The sequence below is a fragment of the Epinephelus lanceolatus genome, chromosome 21 (genome assembly GCF_041903045.1).
Source record: "Epinephelus lanceolatus isolate andai-2023 chromosome 21, ASM4190304v1, whole genome shotgun sequence".
Lineage (NCBI taxonomy): Eukaryota > Metazoa > Chordata > Actinopteri > Perciformes > Serranidae > Epinephelus > Epinephelus lanceolatus.
Genome location: NC_135754.1, coordinates 18,392,858 through 18,413,919, shown reverse-complemented (window position 1 = coordinate 18,413,919; position 21,062 = coordinate 18,392,858). Strand labels below are relative to the sequence as shown.

The 21,062-nt window shown below is 39.6% G+C and overlaps 2 protein-coding genes across 2 annotated transcripts; one reads left to right on the top strand and one right to left on the bottom strand.

Annotated features, from left to right (window-relative positions):
* Positions 1-2,708: 2,708 nt before the first annotated feature.
* pigp (phosphatidylinositol glycan anchor biosynthesis, class P) lies at positions 2,709-5,647 on the bottom strand. The gene is made up of 5 exons (XM_033612320.2): positions 5,461-5,647; positions 5,173-5,257; positions 3,519-3,591; positions 3,254-3,372; positions 2,709-3,117 (listed from the first exon to the last, which is right to left on the bottom strand). Exons 2-5 carry the CDS (start codon positions 5,252-5,254, stop codon positions 3,002-3,004), a joined length of 390 nt encoding a protein of 129 aa, XP_033468211.1. The 5' UTR covers positions 5,255-5,257; positions 5,461-5,647; the 3' UTR covers positions 2,709-3,001.
* Positions 5,648-5,843: 196 nt separating this feature from the next.
* rexo4 (REX4 homolog, 3'-5' exonuclease) lies at positions 5,844-13,632 on the top strand. Its single transcript, XM_033612319.2, has 8 exons — positions 5,844-6,389; positions 6,501-6,811; positions 6,901-7,047; positions 8,719-8,912; positions 9,044-9,132; positions 9,223-9,297; positions 12,645-12,719; positions 12,917-13,632. The coding sequence occupies exons 1-8, from the start codon at positions 6,159-6,161 to the stop codon at positions 13,079-13,081; spliced, it is 1,287 nt and encodes a 428-aa protein (XP_033468210.1). The 5' UTR covers positions 5,844-6,158; the 3' UTR covers positions 13,082-13,632.
* Positions 13,633-21,062: the final 7,430 nt, after the last annotated feature.

The window sequence follows — 21,062 nt, the reverse complement described above, 5'->3', positions numbered from 1 at the left end:
GAGGTCCGCAACGCTGCTCTCTGTCGCCCCCAGTGGACAGGAGTGCATCTGCGTTATAATAAATAACAAAATAGAGAAAATCAAGTAATAAAATAATTTCTGCAGTGATGGAGGAAGTATTCAGGTCCTTTACTTAAACCAAACGACTAATTACACACTTTAAGAATAATTTCTTTCCAGTAAAAGTCCTGCATTTAAAGTGATACTTAGTTAAAAGTATGTAAGTATAATCAGGAACATGTATTTAAGTTGTGCAAATAAAAGTACTGTTGCAGAAAAATTCCATAAAACCAAAAATACACAAATAAATAAATAATTAAAAGTAAAAGCAGAGCGTTCTCATATTTTAGAAGCTGGAACCAAGACTTAAACAATTATCAAAATAGTTGGCAATAAATTTTCTTATCAATCGACTAAATGACTCAGCTGCACCTGTATATTTTCATATGATTTGTGTGCAAAAAAATCTGAATTTGTAACTAAAGTTATCAAATAATTATAGTGGAGTAATATGTTCAATATTTTCCTCTGAACTGTGGTGAAGTAAAAGCAGAAAGTTGCATGTTATTAAAATACTCAAGTACAGTTAAAGTACCTCAAATAAATATGTTTATTTAAATTTTTATTTATAACAAAATTGGAGCACAATTCTTACATCACATTGTAGTTACAAAGTGTTCTGTTTTTCCCCCTTTTTTTTTGAAGGTAATGTAACAAAATATTCAAATACAGATAAACAGTTTGTTATATAACTATAACTGCCTTCAAAGACAGTCCTAGTGGTATGACACATATTTCAACCCATGACAAAAGTTTTTGGGAAAAAAAAGTCTTGGCAGGAGGAAATACACAAATTAAATAATTGAAATAAATAAAAAAAATCCCCTTTATAAAAATAAAAGAATAGGTAAATAGTTAAAGATAAAACAAAGCAATAATAATAAGTAACACTTATTGAATCAATTAATTTTTGTACCTTGATACGTAATCTAGTAAACCAGAAGCGCCCCCTGCTGCTAGACAAATGTGTTAATTCCATTGATCATGTCCAGTTGAAGTCAGATGTAGTTGAGGATACGTATGTAGTCCAAGATGTCCAACAGTTTTTAAACTTCCCTTGTTCCAATCGTAAAACACATGAGTTGTGACTGTAGGCAAGAGACAGTTGTCTTGGTGTTCTTCACCAAGGTGCCACACATGCTGACAGAGCACCAAGACAACTGTCCCTTGCCTACAGTCAAGTATAGTGGTGGCAGCATCATGGTTTGGGGCTGCATGAGTGCTGCCGGCCCCGGGAAGCTCGGTTCATTTAGGGAAACATGAATTCCAAGCAGAGCATGATCGCCCCTCTTCGGAAACTGAGCCGCAATGCAGTTTTCCAACATGATAACGACCCAAAACACACCTAGAAGATGACAACTGCCATGCCGAGGAAGCTGAAGGTGATGGACTGGCCAAGTATGTATCCAGCCCTAAACTCACCTGTGCACCTGTAGGGCATCCTCAAGCTGAAGGTGGAGGAGCACAAGGTGTCTTCACATCCATCTGCTCCATGATGTCATCATGGAGGAGTGGGAGAGGATTCCTGAAGCAGCCTGTGAGCTCTGGTGAAGTCCATGCCCAAAAGGGTTAAGGCAGTGCTAGATAATAATGGTTGGCACACACAATATTGACACTTTAGGCACAATTTGGACATGTTCACTGTGGGGTGTACTCACTTATGTTGCCAGCTGTTTAGATGTTGATGGCTGTGTTTTGAGTAATTTTCAGAGGAAGGTAAATCTATACTACTAATACAAGCTGCACACTGACTACTTTAAGTTATATCAAAGTGTCATTTCTATTGTGTTGTCCCATGAAAAGATATAATGAAATATTTGCAGAAATGGGAGGGGTGTACTCACTTATGTGAGATACTGTATGTCTTAATAATTTGATGTAGCCGACTTCTTCTTTTTTACACTTCTATCTCAGTTATGTTGAAAAACAAGAGAACAGTTGTGGATTCTTTAGATTAGAATATAATCCGTGAGCTATTTGATTAAAGGCATTAAATATGAGTCAGTGAACTGGGAAGCCTTTTGTAAATAAATGAAAAATATTTTTTATATCATGATAATTTGATAAAACTGAAAACTTTTCACAGAACCCCTGGCAAAGTCCCACAGACTGCATTTTTCCCCTCTCTCTAACATGAGATGATATTCTTCACATCATCACCAGAGGGAACCCTGAGCTGTAGAGAGAACACATGCTTATCTGTTTAAACATTCAGAGCATCTCTATAAGACTAAAAGTGAAACATATAGTACACTACAATAAAAAATAAAATGAATTCACCTCTATACTTGGGCCCTGGATTGTAGATCTGTGTTGCAAATCTAGTCATGCTTTGACCAATCAGATGGATGCATTGTATAATGAAATCTCATCTAGGACATTTCGGTCGGGCACCAAACTGCACCAGCACCTGTGATTTGATGCAACTCGACTCCTAAGTTTCTAGCAGTGGACACTGAGGTTAAAATGTTCCCCTTGAATTAAAAATGGGAACAGGATCTTCATGTATGTAAGATACATTGCTTACTTATTTATAGTGTATTTAATTATATATGCTGCTGAAAGTGATTTTAATGCGCTGCCTGAAAGTATCCATCTTATTTCATATGATTATGATGTTATCAAAAGTGTACTATTGCACAAAAATATGTAATAAAAGTATGACATTTATTAAATGTAGTCATGTGCTACCTTTTTCTATCCAGTGTTGCTCTGATGACACTGTGTTACATCACATTCAGCCTAACAAACACACAGCACATCATTTTGTCCAACATAGATCCATTAACAGTTCTTTCTGTACATCTTCCCCTTTGTTCCTGGATAAATAAATAAATAAATACAGCAGAGTCCTTCTATTACAAACAAAGGGTAAACAGTGACACAATAATAAATCCCCGGCAGCCTCATTTCTACTCTGCCTCCGGCTGGAATCAGTTTGTTATTGCTTGCGCGACAAATAGAACATTTTGTTGACATCGCTGATGGAGACATCTTTCAGTCTGGGTATTCCCCCCTTGCGGCAGTCTGTTGTCCTCTGGCCTTGAGCGTACACATCTAGTAACAGGAAGGAGACATTAAAGGGCTTTAGGATGAGGAAGGAACTTTTAGAGTATCATCTTAACATTTGAGTGTCGCAGGTGCATTGCCCCCTAACATGTAGCTCACAGTTAGCATATAGCAACATCCTCACCTGTGATGTTGTCCACGGAGTCAAGTGGAGCCGTGTTGTTCATGTTCACTCCGAACAGCAACACAAAACAGATCACCAGTGCAACCAGCAGATAGATAGGTGCGGCAAGGGCCCAGTATCTACACAAGATGAAATGTTTGAGTTAACAGATCATAAAACTCATCGTGTGGTACGTGTATTTCCTGAGGCACACTGTTTCATTTGTCAGTCAAGGGAGGGGACTTGTTATTGGATAACTACGATCTGATCATAATTCTTGACTTACTTTTGAGGCCAGTAGGTGAGCCCTATTGAATGAAGCCACTCTTCTGGTGTAAATGCCCACAGGCAATACAGAACTGTGGAGAGAAGAAAGGAAAGTTGTCATATTACAGACACGGTTGACCAGGTGTTTTTGTTTGGATAGCTATTTACATGGTATAATATTGGGGAATAAGTATATATCAATAAAAATATGTGCATTATGCTCCAGTGTTTCACACTAGTATGTAAAATCTTTAAAAAATATAAAATATGTATAATATGCTCAGTATGTAAAATGTGTAAGATGTGCATCATGCTGCATTACAGTGTACAAAACTAGTATATACAGTTTTAGAAATATAATAAAAGTGTTTTATGCTACAATGTACAACACTCAGAAAAATACAAATGTTTTTCTTCTTCAAAAAAATTAAATAAATATCTGAACTGGGATAAACATTACTTTTCTGGGTTGTTTTTTTACTCTTCAAATAGGCTGGGAAAACATATTTTAGAGGATCAAAGTCTGGACTATTAAACCTTGTACTGGGCTAGCCTCCAAGTGATTGAATTTTTTCTTATAGCAAATAGCAAACATCATGGATGTCAGAGGTCAGATCTGATGGAGTTGACATCTCACTGAGTTGGCAAAAAGTTATCCACTTATTAATATCACAGTCGTAGGGAGTAGCCATTTTATTTTTCAAAGAGTTCTCTTAATGCTAATCAAAATACACATTTTTAAAACACAAATATTTTTTAGTTTTGATTTAGAAGGGCTATGATGTTGCCAGGTTATAGTTTTGACACACCTGATAGCAAAATTTTTAACAAATTTATCATAAATAGAAAGCTTACAGGTACTTGAGCAGCATTCCCACCTTTTTGGAAACCAGGAACTGAGACAGCAGTCCTTAGGATGTAGCTAACCCCTTTTATGCCCAACTAAATTATATTTTCGTCGAGATCTGAGGAGTTGAAAAAAAAACCTGGGACAAATCTTAAAAGGGCAACATTTTCACAAAAAATATATTTTTAGACAAAGATAATCATAGCACTACATTTTGTCACTGATGTTATTAGTTTGTACTGTTAGTTTTTTTCCCCTTTAAAAAAAATGAAGCTGTGAATTCTTGTCTAGGACAAAGGTGTTTTCTGACACAAGGCAAGTTTAGAAGTTATATTCATATAAATATTTTAAAAATCAGATTTATTTCATAGATGTTTCATAGTGTGTTGATAAGTGATAGTTTAAAGGATTTTTTTTTAATAGTAGGACATGATTTGTCCAAATTCTCAAGAGTGGTGAAATACAATGTGTTTTTAAAAATGAAAGATGGCCTGTTTCCACAGCAGATCACAGAAATATAGTATAGAAAAAGTAGTAAAGTTTTGCAGCTGTTTCTGAATTCACTACAGGTAAAAGAATCCTGCAGAAAGTAAAAACATTTCATTTAGATGCAACAATGGCAACACATTTTTTAGATAGTCACACTTTAGTATAAAAAGTCAGATCTTATTATAACTTGTTCAACCCTCGGGAATAATGTCAGAGCTGTGTACATATATGAACATGCCATTCAATCAATTCACTTTGTGTCTCTACTAGATCATCCGTATTAATTAGACATGTTAAACTTTTTTTTTTCAAAGTGAAACAACAAAATGTGACTTACAGAAACCAAACTGTGAGCCAAGGAAAAGGACAAACCCATAGATGGCTCTCTCAGGTAGAGGAGAGGGACTGTTCACCACCATGATCTGAAACCACAATTAAACGACAAAGTGTCACAATATAAAGGACACATAACACGTCAGACCCAAATTAGCTCCAGTTACAGCCAACAAACATGTATATTTATGGTTAATTCAACGTAAACTACTGCAAGCTGACTGAAAACTGATTTAACGTTATGCCTTTAAAAACGCTACCGGATATCCTCCTGTTACGCACGTAAACTTACCTTAATATTTACCAAGATGTCCTCGATGTGTGAGTCGCTACGTACTTATCCAAAACGTGAACATATAATAAGTTAAATTTCTAAATTTCTACCAAACACTTAGAAAAATCTTTTTCCTGAATCCGTCAAGCATCGTCGATCAACTACTATGCCTGCATCTTGTCCCACATTACATTTGGTCCGATGTGAAACGTTTGTCACAAAACGAGTCTCCGCCTTTAAAATAAAATAAAAAAATAAACTAAAAACATACTTTTTTGACGTATCCATATGTTATAAAAATTTGAGTGAATATTAGCTGAAAAACTGCGCTGAAGTTGTCGAGTTGGTTAGCTTAGTTAGTAAGTAAGTAGACACGCGTGTGTTCGAATTCATGTTTCACCGGACGCATTTGGCTACTGCACACTTCGGAAATATACATATCAGCATGGCTTTACAGCACCTGGAGTTTGTTACTGTGCATTTCTTCCAGCAATTTCGGAAAATTATCGAGCAATTTGTTTGCGCCGGTGCGGCAACACGGTAAACTTACTACCGGGAAACACTTGTTGGTGACACTGTGTCGACCGTTACTTTTTAAAGGTTACCTGGTAACCAAGTGACGGAGCTCTGACGGTCCAGCGTGGCTGAGGACGGCTAACAGGCTTTACGTACTATAACCAAATAAAATACGACATAGCTAACTGAAAGGGGCAAAAATGTCAACAGTTAATGCAAAGAAAAAAGACACTTATGCTAAAACACAAGGACCCACATCTGCAGAGAAAAAGAACAAAGCGGAAAGGAAAAAGAAAAGGAAACAGTGGCTGAAAATGAAGTATGAAAAGTTAAAGCCTCCACCGAAGAAACAAGAAAAACCTAAAGCTCAGCCAGCAGCACCTCCAAAAGACGTCCAACAGTTCTCTGCCAACTGGAAGGCATTACAAGAGGTTTGTCATGCTTTATTTTAGCTTGTTTACATATTATATGTGTTTTATTTACCACATTCAGTGACGTCACTCTCATGTAGATTGGTCACAACTTTGCTGAACTTTCCACAGATGCTAAAGGCCAGTCAGCCGGAGAAGAAGCAGCCCATGACACCAAAACCTCAGAATGGTGCTCTGCAGAAAAAGGAGGCTAAAAAAAATATTTCCAAGAATAAAGCGGAAGACACAGGGAAAAAAGTGAAGCACAAAACATTTCCTACCAGTGCTGTCCCCAAGGACTCTCAGGTGGACTCAAAGGGTCCATCTGTCTCAGACGCAAAACAGTCTGCTGCTCTGAAAAGGAAAAAGGACAGCGGAAAGTCAAACAGCGAGCAAGCGGCTAAGAAAAAGAAGCCTGTGGTTGAAGAGACGAAGCCTACAGAGTAAGTATGCAGCACTAATGTCTGCTAATATTCGAGTAATATTCGAGGCATTGTGGATGCTAACTTCAACCTGTCTTGTGCCACTGCAGAGAGGACCTTTGGTTTGATGACGTAGACCCAGACGACATCGAGGCAACCGTGGGAGCAGAGGCAGCAGAGATCATGAGGAAGAAGCAGGGCATTAAGAAGAACAATGACACAGAGAGCTCCCTCGTCAAGGAGAAAGCCTTTGAGGGGTGAGTGATGACAAAGTCAGCGCCATTTTGTAGCCCTGTAGATGTGCCAGAGAAGACTTCATGTCATACTGGTTAGAATATTGACAATTAAGTCATTAACAGAAAAATCTCATACGGTTTACATGCATCTTCGGCACCAATCAAGTGCATATTTAGAAGAATAGTTTGACTTTTTGCGATATTTGATTATTTGCGGCCTTACCATGAGACATTGAAAAGATTGATGCCACTCGCATATCTATACGGCAAAAACAAGGTGAGTTTAAAGACTGGAAATGGTACAACAGCTAGTCTGGCTCTATAGCTCACTAATAAGTGACTTCCTGGAGTCTCCGCTGGTTGTCTAGCAACCTCACAGCAAAAACAAGGCTCCAGGAAGTCATTGCCTTTGGACACAGGAGGGTTAGTTGTCTCCCCCTCTAAACCGCCTGCTGTCTGTAGCCTCATTTAAAAGGGATAGTTCAGATTTTTTGAAGTGGGGTTGTGTGAGGTACTTATCCATAGTCAGTGTACCAACTACAGTAGATGGCGGTCAGCATGTCCCCAGTTTGGAGGCGCAGGCAGGTCTCAGGAGTACTGCCACTGATATGACATGCTTTCAAACAGGGAAATGAGGTGTTCTCTATCCCCTCTTCAAAGCCACCAGACTCCTTTGACAAAATATGTAATTTTACCTCACTGAACATGGGAGCTGCTGATCTACCACCGTCTCGATCTGTTAGCTTGGTTGTGATATTGTGTAGCTTTAAAGAATCCAAACTCATCCAAATAAAACACCAAAGTCACACGATGACACACAAACTAGCCAATCAAGGCAGTGTTAGACTTGTAACTCCCATGTTGTGCAATGTAAAATTACTGTTTTTGTCAAAGAAGTCTGGTGGCTTTGAAGAGAGCTTAGATGGATTTTATGGCTTCACTTCCCCGTCAGAAAGGACCGTCTATATATAGCGTACACTCTAACTGATATTACATTTTTTATAGGTGGCGAAAATACGTTTTGCTGCCCTGATTTACAGCAGTACGTTGCTTATATTCCGTGGCAGTACTCCTGCCAGGTTTTCCAAACTGGGATGTGCCAACCGCCATCTACTGCATGTAATACACTGACTTGGATTAGTAGCTAATACAACCCCTCTTCCAAAAATCTGAACTGTCCCTTTAATGGACAGACATGAGATTGGCATTAACCTTCTCTGTAATTCATGAATCTTAAGAATGAGCATATTTCTTCAAATGTCATCCTATATCATAAGATTACTGCCAGCTATTTTCCCCGGGATGTCATACCAGTTTAGATAGTTGAATGTGTTTTCTCTGACTTCCACAGCTTCTATTTATTTTCTCACAGCATGTAAATCACCCTGCTGTGACATAAACTTTTGCATTTGACAGCAGAGACTATTTTTAAAATGTTGTCATGGAGATGTTTTCAAGTGATGGTTTTTATTTACATCTGAGATAAAAGAGTCAGCTTAGAAAATGTTTTATTTTTTTAACGACATGCACACATACATATATACAGAATATAACGTACACATACTAGACCCATAAATTTATTCTCATTATCAGTGAAATGCCAAAACAGAGATGACAGATCTTCCTCAGGCAGGTTAAAGTAGTAGTGAGGACTGTCCTCTCTTATCTTGTTTCCTATTCACCAACCGTCAGCCTCACCAGAGCCGTGGCCATTGATTGCGAGATGGTGGGAGTTGGCCCTGACGGAGAGGACAGCATCTTGGCTCGCGTTTCCCTCGTGAATCAGTTTGGGAAATGCATCTATGACAAGTATGTGAAACCCACAGAGAAGGTGACAGACTACAGGACAGCTGTCAGTGGCATCCGACCACAGGACATCAGAGATGGTGAGTTGTGAAAGTGGTTGTAATGAGCAACAAACAACTGAATGAGAAACTGACACGTTATAATTAGTAGCTTTGAAATTTTGGAATGTACTGTTACACCACGATTATCATCTGTGTTTGTGTCACTGCAGGAGAGGATTTACGGACTGTGCAGAGGGAGGTTGCTGCCATCCTGCAAGGCAGAATAGTGGTTGGACATGCCATACACAACGACCTAAAGGTAGCCTGGATGTGATATCTGAGAGGGACATAAAATGATTTTTAAAGTAAATGTAAACACTCAAAAACTATTCCTAAACTTTCATTTCAGATTTTACTCTTGGATCATCCAAAAAAGAAAATCCGGGATACTCAGAAGTACAAACCTTTTAAGAAGGCTGTAAAGGTATTATTACTACTTTAAAGGACCCAATTGACCCTTTTTTTATACCAGTTCCTCACCCATTTTCACTTTAAATTGGGGAAGAAAACTTTGCTTTTCTCACATGCCTTATTGAAGAATGAAGAATCCATAAACTGAGAAAATTCTTGATGAATTGAAGCCATAGGGGTGCACGTTAAACAGCAGAAAAACTATATCAGAACATCTGTTTACAAACTTTCACACAACTTGTGCAATAGGATCCAAGTCTCATTTATCCAGTTATATGTTCAGTACTTCCCACACAGGCAGCCTGTCCGACAGAGAAGTGAACTAAGGGTGTTTTCACAGTCCTTTTTAAACAAACCAAACTCAGTCCTCTTAAAGCGCACCAAAAAGTGGACCAACAGAAAAGGGACTTTTTGTGTTCACCTTGTCAGTTCATTTGAAAGAGGACTCAGTTCTCTTTCTGGTAAACTTCAGCTCTGATCGGGCCTATATTTATTATATAACACTATATGACACTATATATAACACTAAATGACACTATATTTATTATATAAGACAAAGGTTTTTTTTTTTTTTTTTTTTTTTTTTAACTTTGATGAGGCATTGCAACAGGGTTATGAAACCCCTCACTTTCAGATGAGCTTAAAATTGGAGGAAACCCTTAGCATTTCTGTGCTGTAGACTGTTGCTGTTTGATGTATTCTACGTTACACATCTGGAGACGTGCAGAATCCTCCGTGGACCAAACTACTCCTCGTGCTGCTTCCTTGCAAGTGTTATAAGCAGATGTGGTTTTGTCTGTTTTTTCAAGCGTCCCAGTGCAACAGCATGTGATCTAGAGGGCTGAATACAATGGCAAAGAGCAAAGTGAACCTGGAGTGCACAGGTTGAGTGAACTGACTGCAAACTTGAAGTGAGCCAAACTTGTGTTTATTATGCGTCCCACTGAAATAGTTCGTGATCTGTCTATGGCAAGCCTGGAGGGCTACAATACTTTAGAAAAAGGCAAAGCGGACCCAGAGCCCTTTGTGTTCACAAGGCACAGGTTAAGTGAACCGCACCGCAGACTTGAAGTGAACCGAACTCGGACCACCTGTTCAGTTCGCTGCAGGGGGTTCTGGGTTCTCTTCACATTTGCGCAAATAATGCTGAGTCACCGCTCTGAGTCCGCTTAGAGGGCTCAAAAGGACCAAGTGTGAAAACACCTTTAGACTACCTCCTGAGGTATCCTGAGTACAGTTCGCTTCAGAGGGGTCCGAGTTCTCTTGGAGTGTTCACATTTGTGCAACAAAAAAAAAAAGATAAGTCACCGCTGAGTCTGTGGAGGGCTGAAAAGAACCAAGTGTGAAAACATCCTTAAAAGGCCTGTTTCCGCCGCAGGAACTTCGGGGTAATTTTACGGGGCCGGGGTCGTTGTTGCGTGTCTCCACCGCAGGAACCACCCCTGAAGGACAGAGTTCCGGAACTTTTACAGGGGCTAAACAAGTCCCTGCCTCAGGATAGGTACTCAGAACGGCCCCGAAAGATTGCTGGCTGGGGCTTGGGGTTTACTTGGTGCTGATTGGATATACTCAAGGAGGGATGTGACGACAACAGAAAGCAACACAACAGCCGGCATTTTTAAAACTCAGCAGACGAGGGTTAGCTCGTTCATATAGCTTCCTCCGCCATGTAAAAAAACCTCACTAAATGGCCCGTGAAAAAAATATTTTTTCCAGCGGATATCTTAGTAACAACATGATTGAGCTAGCAAAGCAGTTTTGTGTTGATATGTGTGGTATTTATTCAGTTTTGGGAAATCACGATGTCTAGAAAGCATCAGTGGCTGCCGCTGACAGGGACAGCTAACAGCAGCAGCAAAGCTAACATCAGGACGTCATCTGTTAAAAGCCTCCCGTTGTCGGATACGACATGAAACTACTCCAGTTAGCTCAATCATGTTGTAACTAAGACATCCGCTGGAAAGAATATTTTTTTCACGGGCCATTTAGTGAGTTATTACAGACACCGCTATCGGCTAATGGCGTCCCTACGTCGCCCCGGTCAAAATGGTCGCGCAACGATTACGTCACATACAGAGCCCGGTAACTTTACAGGAACCTTCCTCGTACTCAGCTCTCTCAGTGGAGACACGGCGGTTGAGAGGGCCAAGTGAGAGGACGTTCCTGTAGTAGTTCCTGCCCCCCAAATAGTACCAGGAACTTCTTCAGTGGAAACAGGCCTAAAGTGAAACTTATCTATGTTCTCTTCAAAGCCAGACTCCATTGACAAAAACCTGTAATTTTACCTCGCTCAACACGGGAGCTGCTGGTCTACCACTGCCTGGATTATTAGTTAGTTTGTGTTACTGTGTGATTTTGGTGTTTTAAAGGATTAGTTTACATCCCGATCAAGAAGGGCTGTCTGTTTGTGTACTGAGCAAACGACTGGATAAATGAAACTTATTATACTGCATGAGTTATGTGAGAGTTTGTCAACAGATATTGTCATATAGTTTTGCTGTTGTTAAACATGGACTCGTGTGTGTTAGGAAATTTCTGTTTTTAGATTCTTCGTTCACTGTGGAAGCATGTCGGGAAAGAAAGTTTTCTTTGTGAATTCAGCATACCATGCAATGAGTTCTTGAGATACAAATGGTCATCTGGGGGGTGAAGTCATCCTTTATAAATTGACATATTGTGTACATGTGGACCCCTGACCCTTTCTTTATTTGGGCGACTCATCGCATGTCAGGAAAGAAAGTTTTCTTTGTGAATTCAGCATACCATGCGATGAGTTCTTGAGATACAAATGGTGATCTGGGTGGTGAAGTATTCCTTTATAAATTGACATATTGTGTGCATGTGGACACCTTGACCCTTTTTTTTTTTTTTTTGGGCGACTCATCGCATGTCAGGAAAGAAAGTTTTCTTTGTGAATTCAGCATACCATGCGATGAGTTCTTGAGATACAAATGGTCATCTGGGGGGTGAAGTCTTCCTTTATAAATTGACATATTGTGTGCATGTGGACACCTTGACCCTTTTTTTTTTTTTTTTTGGGCGACTCATCGCATGTCAGGAAAGAAAGTTTTCTTTGTGAATTCAGCATACCATGCGATGAGTTCTTGAGATACAAATGGTCATCTGGGGGGTGAAGTCATCCTTTATAAATTGACATATTGTGTACATGTGGACCCCTGACCCTTTCTTTTTTTGGGCGACTCATCGCATGTCAGGAAAGAAAGTTTTCTTTGTGAATTCAGCATACCATGCGATGAGTTCTTGAGATACAAATGGTGATCTGGGTGGTGAAGTATTCCTTTATAAATTGACATATTGTGTGCATGTGGACCCCTGACCACTTTTTTTTTTTTTTTTTAGAGTGGTCGCCCCTCGCTGAAAGTCCTCTGTAGAGAAATACTCAATGTTAAGGTCCAACAGGGCGAGCATTCATCCGTAAGTTATCAACACATCTGTCCCTTTTTCTAAAATGTGTAATAATGTGCTTAAATGTTCTACCTTTCTCTCACATTGCTAACAACTGAGTTAGAAAACAGTACAAAAATAAAATACAATGAATAGCTATTAAAAATATAAAACATACTGTCCCATCTTGGACTAATTTCCGCCTCTCCTCTTCTGCTGACCACCAGGTCCAAGACGCTCAGGCCACCATGAGGCTCTACACAATGGTGAAAAAGCACTGGGAAGCAGAGATTAAAGCCAGACATAACAACAAAGACTTAGACAAGAAATGTGTGAGAAAGCCCAAGGTTCCCAAGTACAAGAACAAGGACAAGAATCTCATGGGATTATGAAAACAAAACCAATCGGCAAGAGGACAGATCATCTCCGGATCAGAGCAGCCCTGACTAAAATGATTAGAGGTTTGGAAAGATGTCCAGAATTGTGTTTTTAACAGCTGGCCCCTCTTGACAGGATATGCCAAAATCTAAAAGACTTGATTGTTCTTGCCAAGATTTACACAAAGCGTGGAGTGTTCTGTGTAAGCATCCCGGGCTGCGACTCGCACAGGGATTACAACATCTAAGAGATGTGGGAGCTTCTGCACACAGTGATGCTTTTGGGCCATTTCCTCCTTAAATATTCCCAGATCATCATTTCACAACATGTTTTTCCCAGCAGCTGGATGCAGGTGTTCAGATCATCCTATTTCATCTCCACAGTGCTCATGAGAACTCAAACTCACTTGTCCACTAGCACGCACAGTCCTTTATTTTGCATAATGGTTCCAGTGTTATATGAATCTAGATCTGTGTTCTCTCATGACTTGGTTTGTAGTAATGTGATTCCTGGTTGCCTTAAATGTTTTAAAAAGTATGAATTAAACAGAGAAATTCTTTCTTTATATCTATACCGCAATTATTGCTTATTAAACTCTTATATTATGATATTACTAGTCCATACCCATTGAGTGCACAGTTGCCCACGTACAGTTTCACATGGTATGTGTTTGGGATACAGGTCATAGGAAATTGACGATTAAATAGTCAACTGAACCCATTAAGAAGAGCAATGTATTCAGACAGAGTTTTTGTGAATTTGATAGTATGATTGCTTTATTGAAAGTACGGTAGTACCATTGGCAATAGTGGGATAGTTAGTGGGCTAAAACTGTACATTAGTAGTTGAGGTAGTACGCTGAAAGGCAGATAGTTAAAGTTTTTAAATGTTGTATTGACTTAAAAGTGGGGCGCACTGGTAGTTCACATGGGAAACATAGATTGACCACGTCAGTGAGTAGAAAAACGTGGGACAGACAGAGTGACACACTGACAGTTTACGTGATTATGTACAGCATACCATACCATGACTTAGTCATACCAAAAATTAGAAAAAACAACAACATTGGGCCACAGGGGGAGCCACAGCGATCGGTCACATTTTAGCCATTTTTAAGCATTTTTCTGTTGTCATAGCGCCACCCAGTTGCCAATTAGAGTTAAATTTCTCCAGTCACCTTGAGGCGTCCTGTTCTACATATCTACCGAGTTTAGTAAAAATCGATATGGCGGTTAGGCCTAGATAAGAAATTAGCTCTCTAGCGCCCCCATTTTGTTTGATGGGGTCAATAATGGAGGGGTCCCCTCAGATTATGTGTGCCAAGAGGGAACTTTAGATATTGGTCCCTAGATTATGTTCACTGAGTTTCATGCAGATCGGTCAAACTTCCTAGGAAGAGATCGATTTGAAGTGTTTTTCAAAAAATTCAAAATGGCAGAAAATCTATAGAACCGGGAGTTATGGGTTCTTGAGGCAAATTTATTCCTCATGAGGAGAGGCATCTCTGTGCAAAGTTTCACGTCTCTATGACATACGGGACATGAGATATGCCCATTCAAAGTTTGCAATATTCAATCGGTTGCTATAGCGCCCCCCTTTGGCCAATTGATGTAATATTGCTTCATTCACATCCTCCCATGATCCTCTACCACTGTGCCAAATTTCCCATGGATTGACCAAGTCAGTGAGGAGAAAAACGTGGAACACAGACAGAGTTTTCGTCATTATATAGTAAGATATTACTCTTACTGTTATCTGATAACATCAGGAACCATTTAAGTGTATGGTATAATCAGAGTATTTTCAATGCTTTACCTTGCCATCAAACAGCCCTTTCCAATGGGGAACTAAAGTTGTATATCGCTCTCTTCAAAGCCACCACACTCCCTTAGCCGTAATTTGACCTTGCAGAGCACAGGAGGTAGTGGTCTACCGCTGCCCCGGTCGGTTTGTTTGTTTCGGTCATTGTGCAACTCTGGTGAGTCCAAATGAACCTTTTTAAACACCAAAGTCACACAATAACACAAACAAACTAAACAATAGAGGCAGTGGCAGACCAGCAACTTTGTGTTCTGTGAAGTAAAACTACTGTTTATGTCAAAGGAGCCTGGGAGCTTTGAAGAGAGCAAAGATAACACTCAGAACAACCAGTGGGTTCTACGGGTCAGGGTCACTCACTGGGCCCAGTTTTATAACATTAGAGTGTTATATATCTGGCAGAATATACAGATATAACATAGAAGTGTTTTCAAGGAGCAAAAGCAAAAACCAGTGCCTAATAGAGTAACAATAGGAGTATAATAATTACAGGAGTTACTAAAAATGAGTGAAAATCTTGGCAAAAACAGACTGTGTCTGCTGATCAGTGTTATATTGAATTTAATATAACAAGAAGAAGTAGTGTTGCATGGGACTCCAGAGTGGCACGCAGGATGTGAGAGGCGGCACTCAGTATTCTGGACAGTGCCTCCCACTTCAAAAGATCTGAACTACCCCTTTAAACTGACCTGAGACGCAAAGGGTTGAATCTGCCTCTCAGATTTTTAAACTCGTGTTTCCTGTGATCTGTTGCTCTCTAATGACCACTCTTGTAACTCACTTACATCCTCTTGCCTAATGTGATGCTGGTATATTTATTTTTCCTTTTAACTTTACAGTGCATTAGACGAGTGAGTCATTTGATGGGTCTTACCTATTTCGATCAGAGCTTCTCATAGCTGTGCAGTCTTCTGTAAATGTGTGTGTTATGCTTCACGAACAGATAAAGTGAGGGATTTGAGCTCCTCGTGTGCTCGCAGTATGTCAGTGTGATTTGCGGCCTGTGTTTGATGGAGAGTGTGCCCTTCTGGTAGTCGAAATGAAACCTTGGTCAGAAGAGTCCAGGCTCTAAATTATTATGGAGCCCGATCAGATTTTGGAAGCCTCAAACGGATGGAAACGTACGTTCTTTATCTTTCTCTGACACACACACACACACACACATGAGAAGAGGCTTCCTTTAGCTTTAGAAGGATGAACTTTATTTCCACCTTCAAGAGCTACTAGTGTCTCTTTACAAAAATGTGACTGAAAAGATGTCAGAAAATGAGATGCAGTTTTATCCTTCACAATCTCAGCCATGTTGTAATTTTTAATGTGGTTTAATTTGGACTTTTTGTTGCAGTCACAGTGACGAAATGAGGGATGTAGGTTCCCTGTGTGTCAGTGTGATTTGCTGCCCAGAGGCTGATGCAAAGTGTGCCCTACATTGCTAAAGTGAAGCTGACGCCCTTGGTCTGCAGCCTCAGGCTCTAAATTAGGCTGCGTGCAGAGCTCGGTGTGACGCTGCGAAGGCCTCAGGTGGATGACCAGCAAACCTCAGAGTACATTGTGGATGGGGGCAATCGACTCATCTGCTGAAACAACAGTTTAAATATTTAATTTTCAGGACAACACCGGGTGTTAGCTCTGTTATGATTGTGGTGCAACAGGACAGCACAATGACTCCTCAGTGCAGAACTACGTCATGTCTCCCTCTAGTGGGTAAACACTTTAAGATGAGAGGAAAAGTCTGGAAAGAATAGGTCTGACAGATGATGGGAAATGTATCACTGAACATAGAACATTTTTTTCTTTTCTTTTCTTTTCTTTTTTTTAACAGTCTATAAAATCTTAATTTTACGCTGCATCGGAAACAGCTTATATCGATCTTACTGGAAATGGCAGGGATTTCACTGTGGGTCAGGAATGTCCCATGAGTCCACATCTGTTCATTGTAGCCTTCCAAAAAATTGTACCAACAGAGCTATCAATTCCAGGAAATCATGAAACACTAAAGCTAGGACATAATAGCAGGAACATGAATACATTAATGCAGTTACGCAAACACATATTCCAGGAAACAGCTTCCTGGAAGATCCTACTATCATTGGAGTGCATTGATATTTGTTGTTATGATAAAGATACAGCATACTGCAATTTGTTAAAATGTATCATTAAAATGCTATGGTCACGGTTACAAAGGCAAATATGTTTACAGTTTGTAAGTTCACCAATGTCCCCATCACAAAATAGTCTCCAAAGTGACCATGACGATAAATCAAAATCTTTCTAAAACACTTTAAACACAAACTTAATATAATATGCTTTGTTTTTAGCTAGATGTACATAATAAACTGGTAATTGAGTGTATTATCAAAGGATTTTCTCCATGAACAAAAGATGTATAAAAAAGAAAGAATACACTCTTGATGCTGTCTAGGGATTAATCACCCATTTATTTGCAAGTAATGGAGTATTTATAATTGCAAAGACTCTAAATTGTAAATGACATTTAAAGGATACAAGTTAAGAGTTACACACATAAAAAACAAAAGAAATGTTAGTTACAGCTCAAAACAGTTTGGCTCAGGCAGGAGTTTCGTTAAGGATTTATAGATGTTCAGAAATTTGGAAACAACACATTACAACACAAGCACATTTAAGTATGACCTTTTAGAAAAAACTGAAGAGATTACTCAAGAGAACTTGGGAAAAACATTTTTTTATTGTGGAGACATTTAATTCCAGAGAAAGTGTATGGACGTTAAACGGTGTTGCAATCATCAGTTGCTCAATCCTTCCTCTTGCTGCCTGTGTGGCTCCACATTGTGACGGTCCACAGGCGAGCGGATAGGAACATTTCCTTCTATTAGATATTGATGACAAATTTTATTTTAGCTAAAAATTAGCTCAAAATATCATTCCATGTCATATGTGATATCAACCTTCATCTGGTACAGCATCATGCACAGCTGTGTGTCAAAGCTTTAGACCTTATCAGAACTCCTACATTGCCTATTTGTCTTTATAGCAACCCAGTCGCCAGAAAAAATGTTGGCATTGTACGTTTCTGTAAACCGCAGTTATATTTGCACTTTATTATGTGGTGGATACATAAACTTAACGTTTCAACGGCATTGTGGTAAATGCATGGTTAGGTTTAGGCACAAAAACCACTTGGTTATGGTTGGGAAAAGATCAGGTTTTGGTTTAAAATACTTGGTTCTGGGGGGTGACCTCTAGCAGGCAGAGCGTGCGTCCCACATAGTCCTTTGCAACATCCCCTTTTTGATTCCATACCTGCGGTATCCCTTTGCTGCATGTCATCCCCATTCTCTATCTGCCTTTTCTGTCTCTCTCCAGCTGTCCTGTAATAAAGGCAAAAAGATAAAAAAAAAATAATCTAAAAAGTGGGGGCACAATCCCTGTTAGTAATGCAGCAATAACTGTAAAAAACAAGTGCTTTTCATGGCACTATGCCCACTAGAAAAACTGTGATGGGTCACTAAAAACACCTAAGTTTAGTGGCTAAAATGCTGCTGGAAATGCAGCAATGAACAGTTTCTGTAGCTTGGCAAGCATCTCACCAGGTGTCATGGTGCCCACCATCCCCTCAACCTCTCAATGACCGTCAGCTTATATACTGTATCACTTTAGAAACGGTTAAATGATATGTATGAAAGTGCAAAAGTAATGTATCCATGGTCTGCAGAAATATACAATGCAAACATTTTATTCTGGTGACTGGACTTATGAAAATACAGTCTCAATAAGGCTCTGTTTGTTGGTTATATTGATATAATAATACAGTATTTATGTCTTTTAATTCTTAGATTAATCAGGTAATTAATACTGCTCAGCAGTGCATAACATAATAAAGCTGTAGCACGCAGCTCTGGAGGACTGTAGCATCTCTTCATAGACCAGCTCACCAAAATTGTCTGCCTAATAACTGCAGTGCTGGGAATAACATAGTAATAGGACTGCGTTTAATGAAGCTCATGATGGGATTGGAGGCATTACTGCTGTTGCTAACATGCCACTTGATCCATAATTCAATAAGATGCAGCTCACAGTCTACCCTTCTACTGCACGTTCTCAAAAGTGATTAGTCAGTGCTGGCATGTGCTGTGTGGTCTGTGGGTTTTACATACGCAGCGTAGAAACAGCAACTCTGCTAAGTTTGATTTGTTAGTCTTGTTTTGTTCTTGTAGCAGAATCTATTTAATATCACCGTGCAGCCAACATCCACCAAAACAGACCTGAAGATCACATGCATGTTTTAATTTATGAGTACAGGAAGCACTGAGTCAGTGGACACTGTTTTTCCGATTATTGATGGACAACAACAATTGAGAATATTGACCCATTGGTTTCTCATTGTCAATCAGTCTTTGCATCCTCAAGGCCAGCCATCCTTTCTGTTCCCCCCACAGCACATTATTGTGCACATATATGAACGATGGTAGATATACTGCAAATACAGCGTATAGTAGAGGCTGTTCAAAAACAATAACCTTTACTGGAACTAATGGTGAACCAAGAGGTTAAGGACATCATCACAGTTCTGCTTTTTTCTCCATCAGTGCTTGAGAATCTTCTCCTGACCACACAAAGTCTCCTCAGGTCTGCTGCTTTCTACTTCCTTATGCATGAGCTAGCTGCACCGTGCTGCCGCCGAGAGACTGACCGTGGATGTGTCTGTTGGCTAATGCTCGCTCTTAGGACGAACAAAGTTGGGCATTCAGTATTTATGCAGGTTGATGAAGAAACACTGTCAGCTACTTTCTGTGAACGACTTCCGGCTGCATCTGTTCTAGTCTGGTGACGCTTAAGGGGGGAATTTACTTTTAAGCTCTATGCAGAGAAGGTTGCTTTTCGTTCTTAGCTGATAGCGGTAGCGGTGTGGTTCTATGGACGGAGTCGGCTGTTCCACCACTTCCAGGCTGAAATATCTCAACAGCAATATTTTTGTAAAGACACTGATGTTCCCCAGAGGATGAACCCCCCTGACTTCTACTGCCACCAGCAGGTTTTTTTTTTTTTTTTTGATTCAGGACGAAATGTCTCGGCAACTATTATGTTGTGGTCATACTGAGCGCAAATAAAAAAATTTGTACAAGTGATTTACGTGTAAAGTCAATGTACAGCTGCGATCAGATGCGAATTCCTGCTGGGCAATGCGCTGGATGCGATACGTATGACGCTAAGGACGCTAATTAAGTGGTATGAATGAAGCGAGTAGGGTGATTTTGCATCATATGCTTATTCGCAAGAATTGACAAATCTGAACTTTAGCGACCAATTTGCGCCACGATAGCCAATCAGCATTGAGATCCTCTGGGGACGTTTGATGCCTAGGACGTACTGGTGGAAGTTTATTCATCGATTTAGTGATCACACACATGTATGATGTGAATTATTTGCACGTATGAAGCAAGTCAACACAAAATATCCTAGCATTCAAACGCAAAAATTCACATCGCCTTTGGTGTGAACACATGAAACTTGCTTCTGATATTCACGGCCCTTTGATAGCAACTTCTAATGACTCTGACGACCCCCTGATCTTTTATCTAGCAACATCATTATTATTATTATGAGAATACTTCACCCATAAAAGGACCATTTGTATAGCTGTTACTCTCCGTGTGTTACGCTGAATTCATGAAGAAAACTTTGTTTTTCTCACATGCCTCCACAGTGAGCGGAGAATCCAAAAAGCGGAGAATCCAACTCATGTAGTATAATGCAAGTCTCATTTATCCATTTGAATGCTCAGTACGTCCCAAACACATTAATTTTTGCGAAAATAAAAAAATAAAAATGATTTAAAACGTCATTACAAACAGTCATACAAGGCCGAGTACCATACCTGAACGCGCGCATGCATTTGAACTGTGCTCAAGCAGAGCTCATACGCGTGTGCACAGAATAGAATAGAATAGAACAGAATATACTTTATTGTCCCCTGGGGGAAATTTGTCGTGGACTCGAGTACATACACCAGCTGCCTTGCAGACAATAAACATACACAAAACAGCAAAGACACAGGAAATGGCAAACATACACACTCATAAGACACAAACCAGACAAAATGTGAAAAACAGACAGAACACCAAGTTATTGTGCTAAGTTATTGCACAATCCCCAATATTTCCCAACCCAAGTTATTGCACAATCCCCAGTATTTCC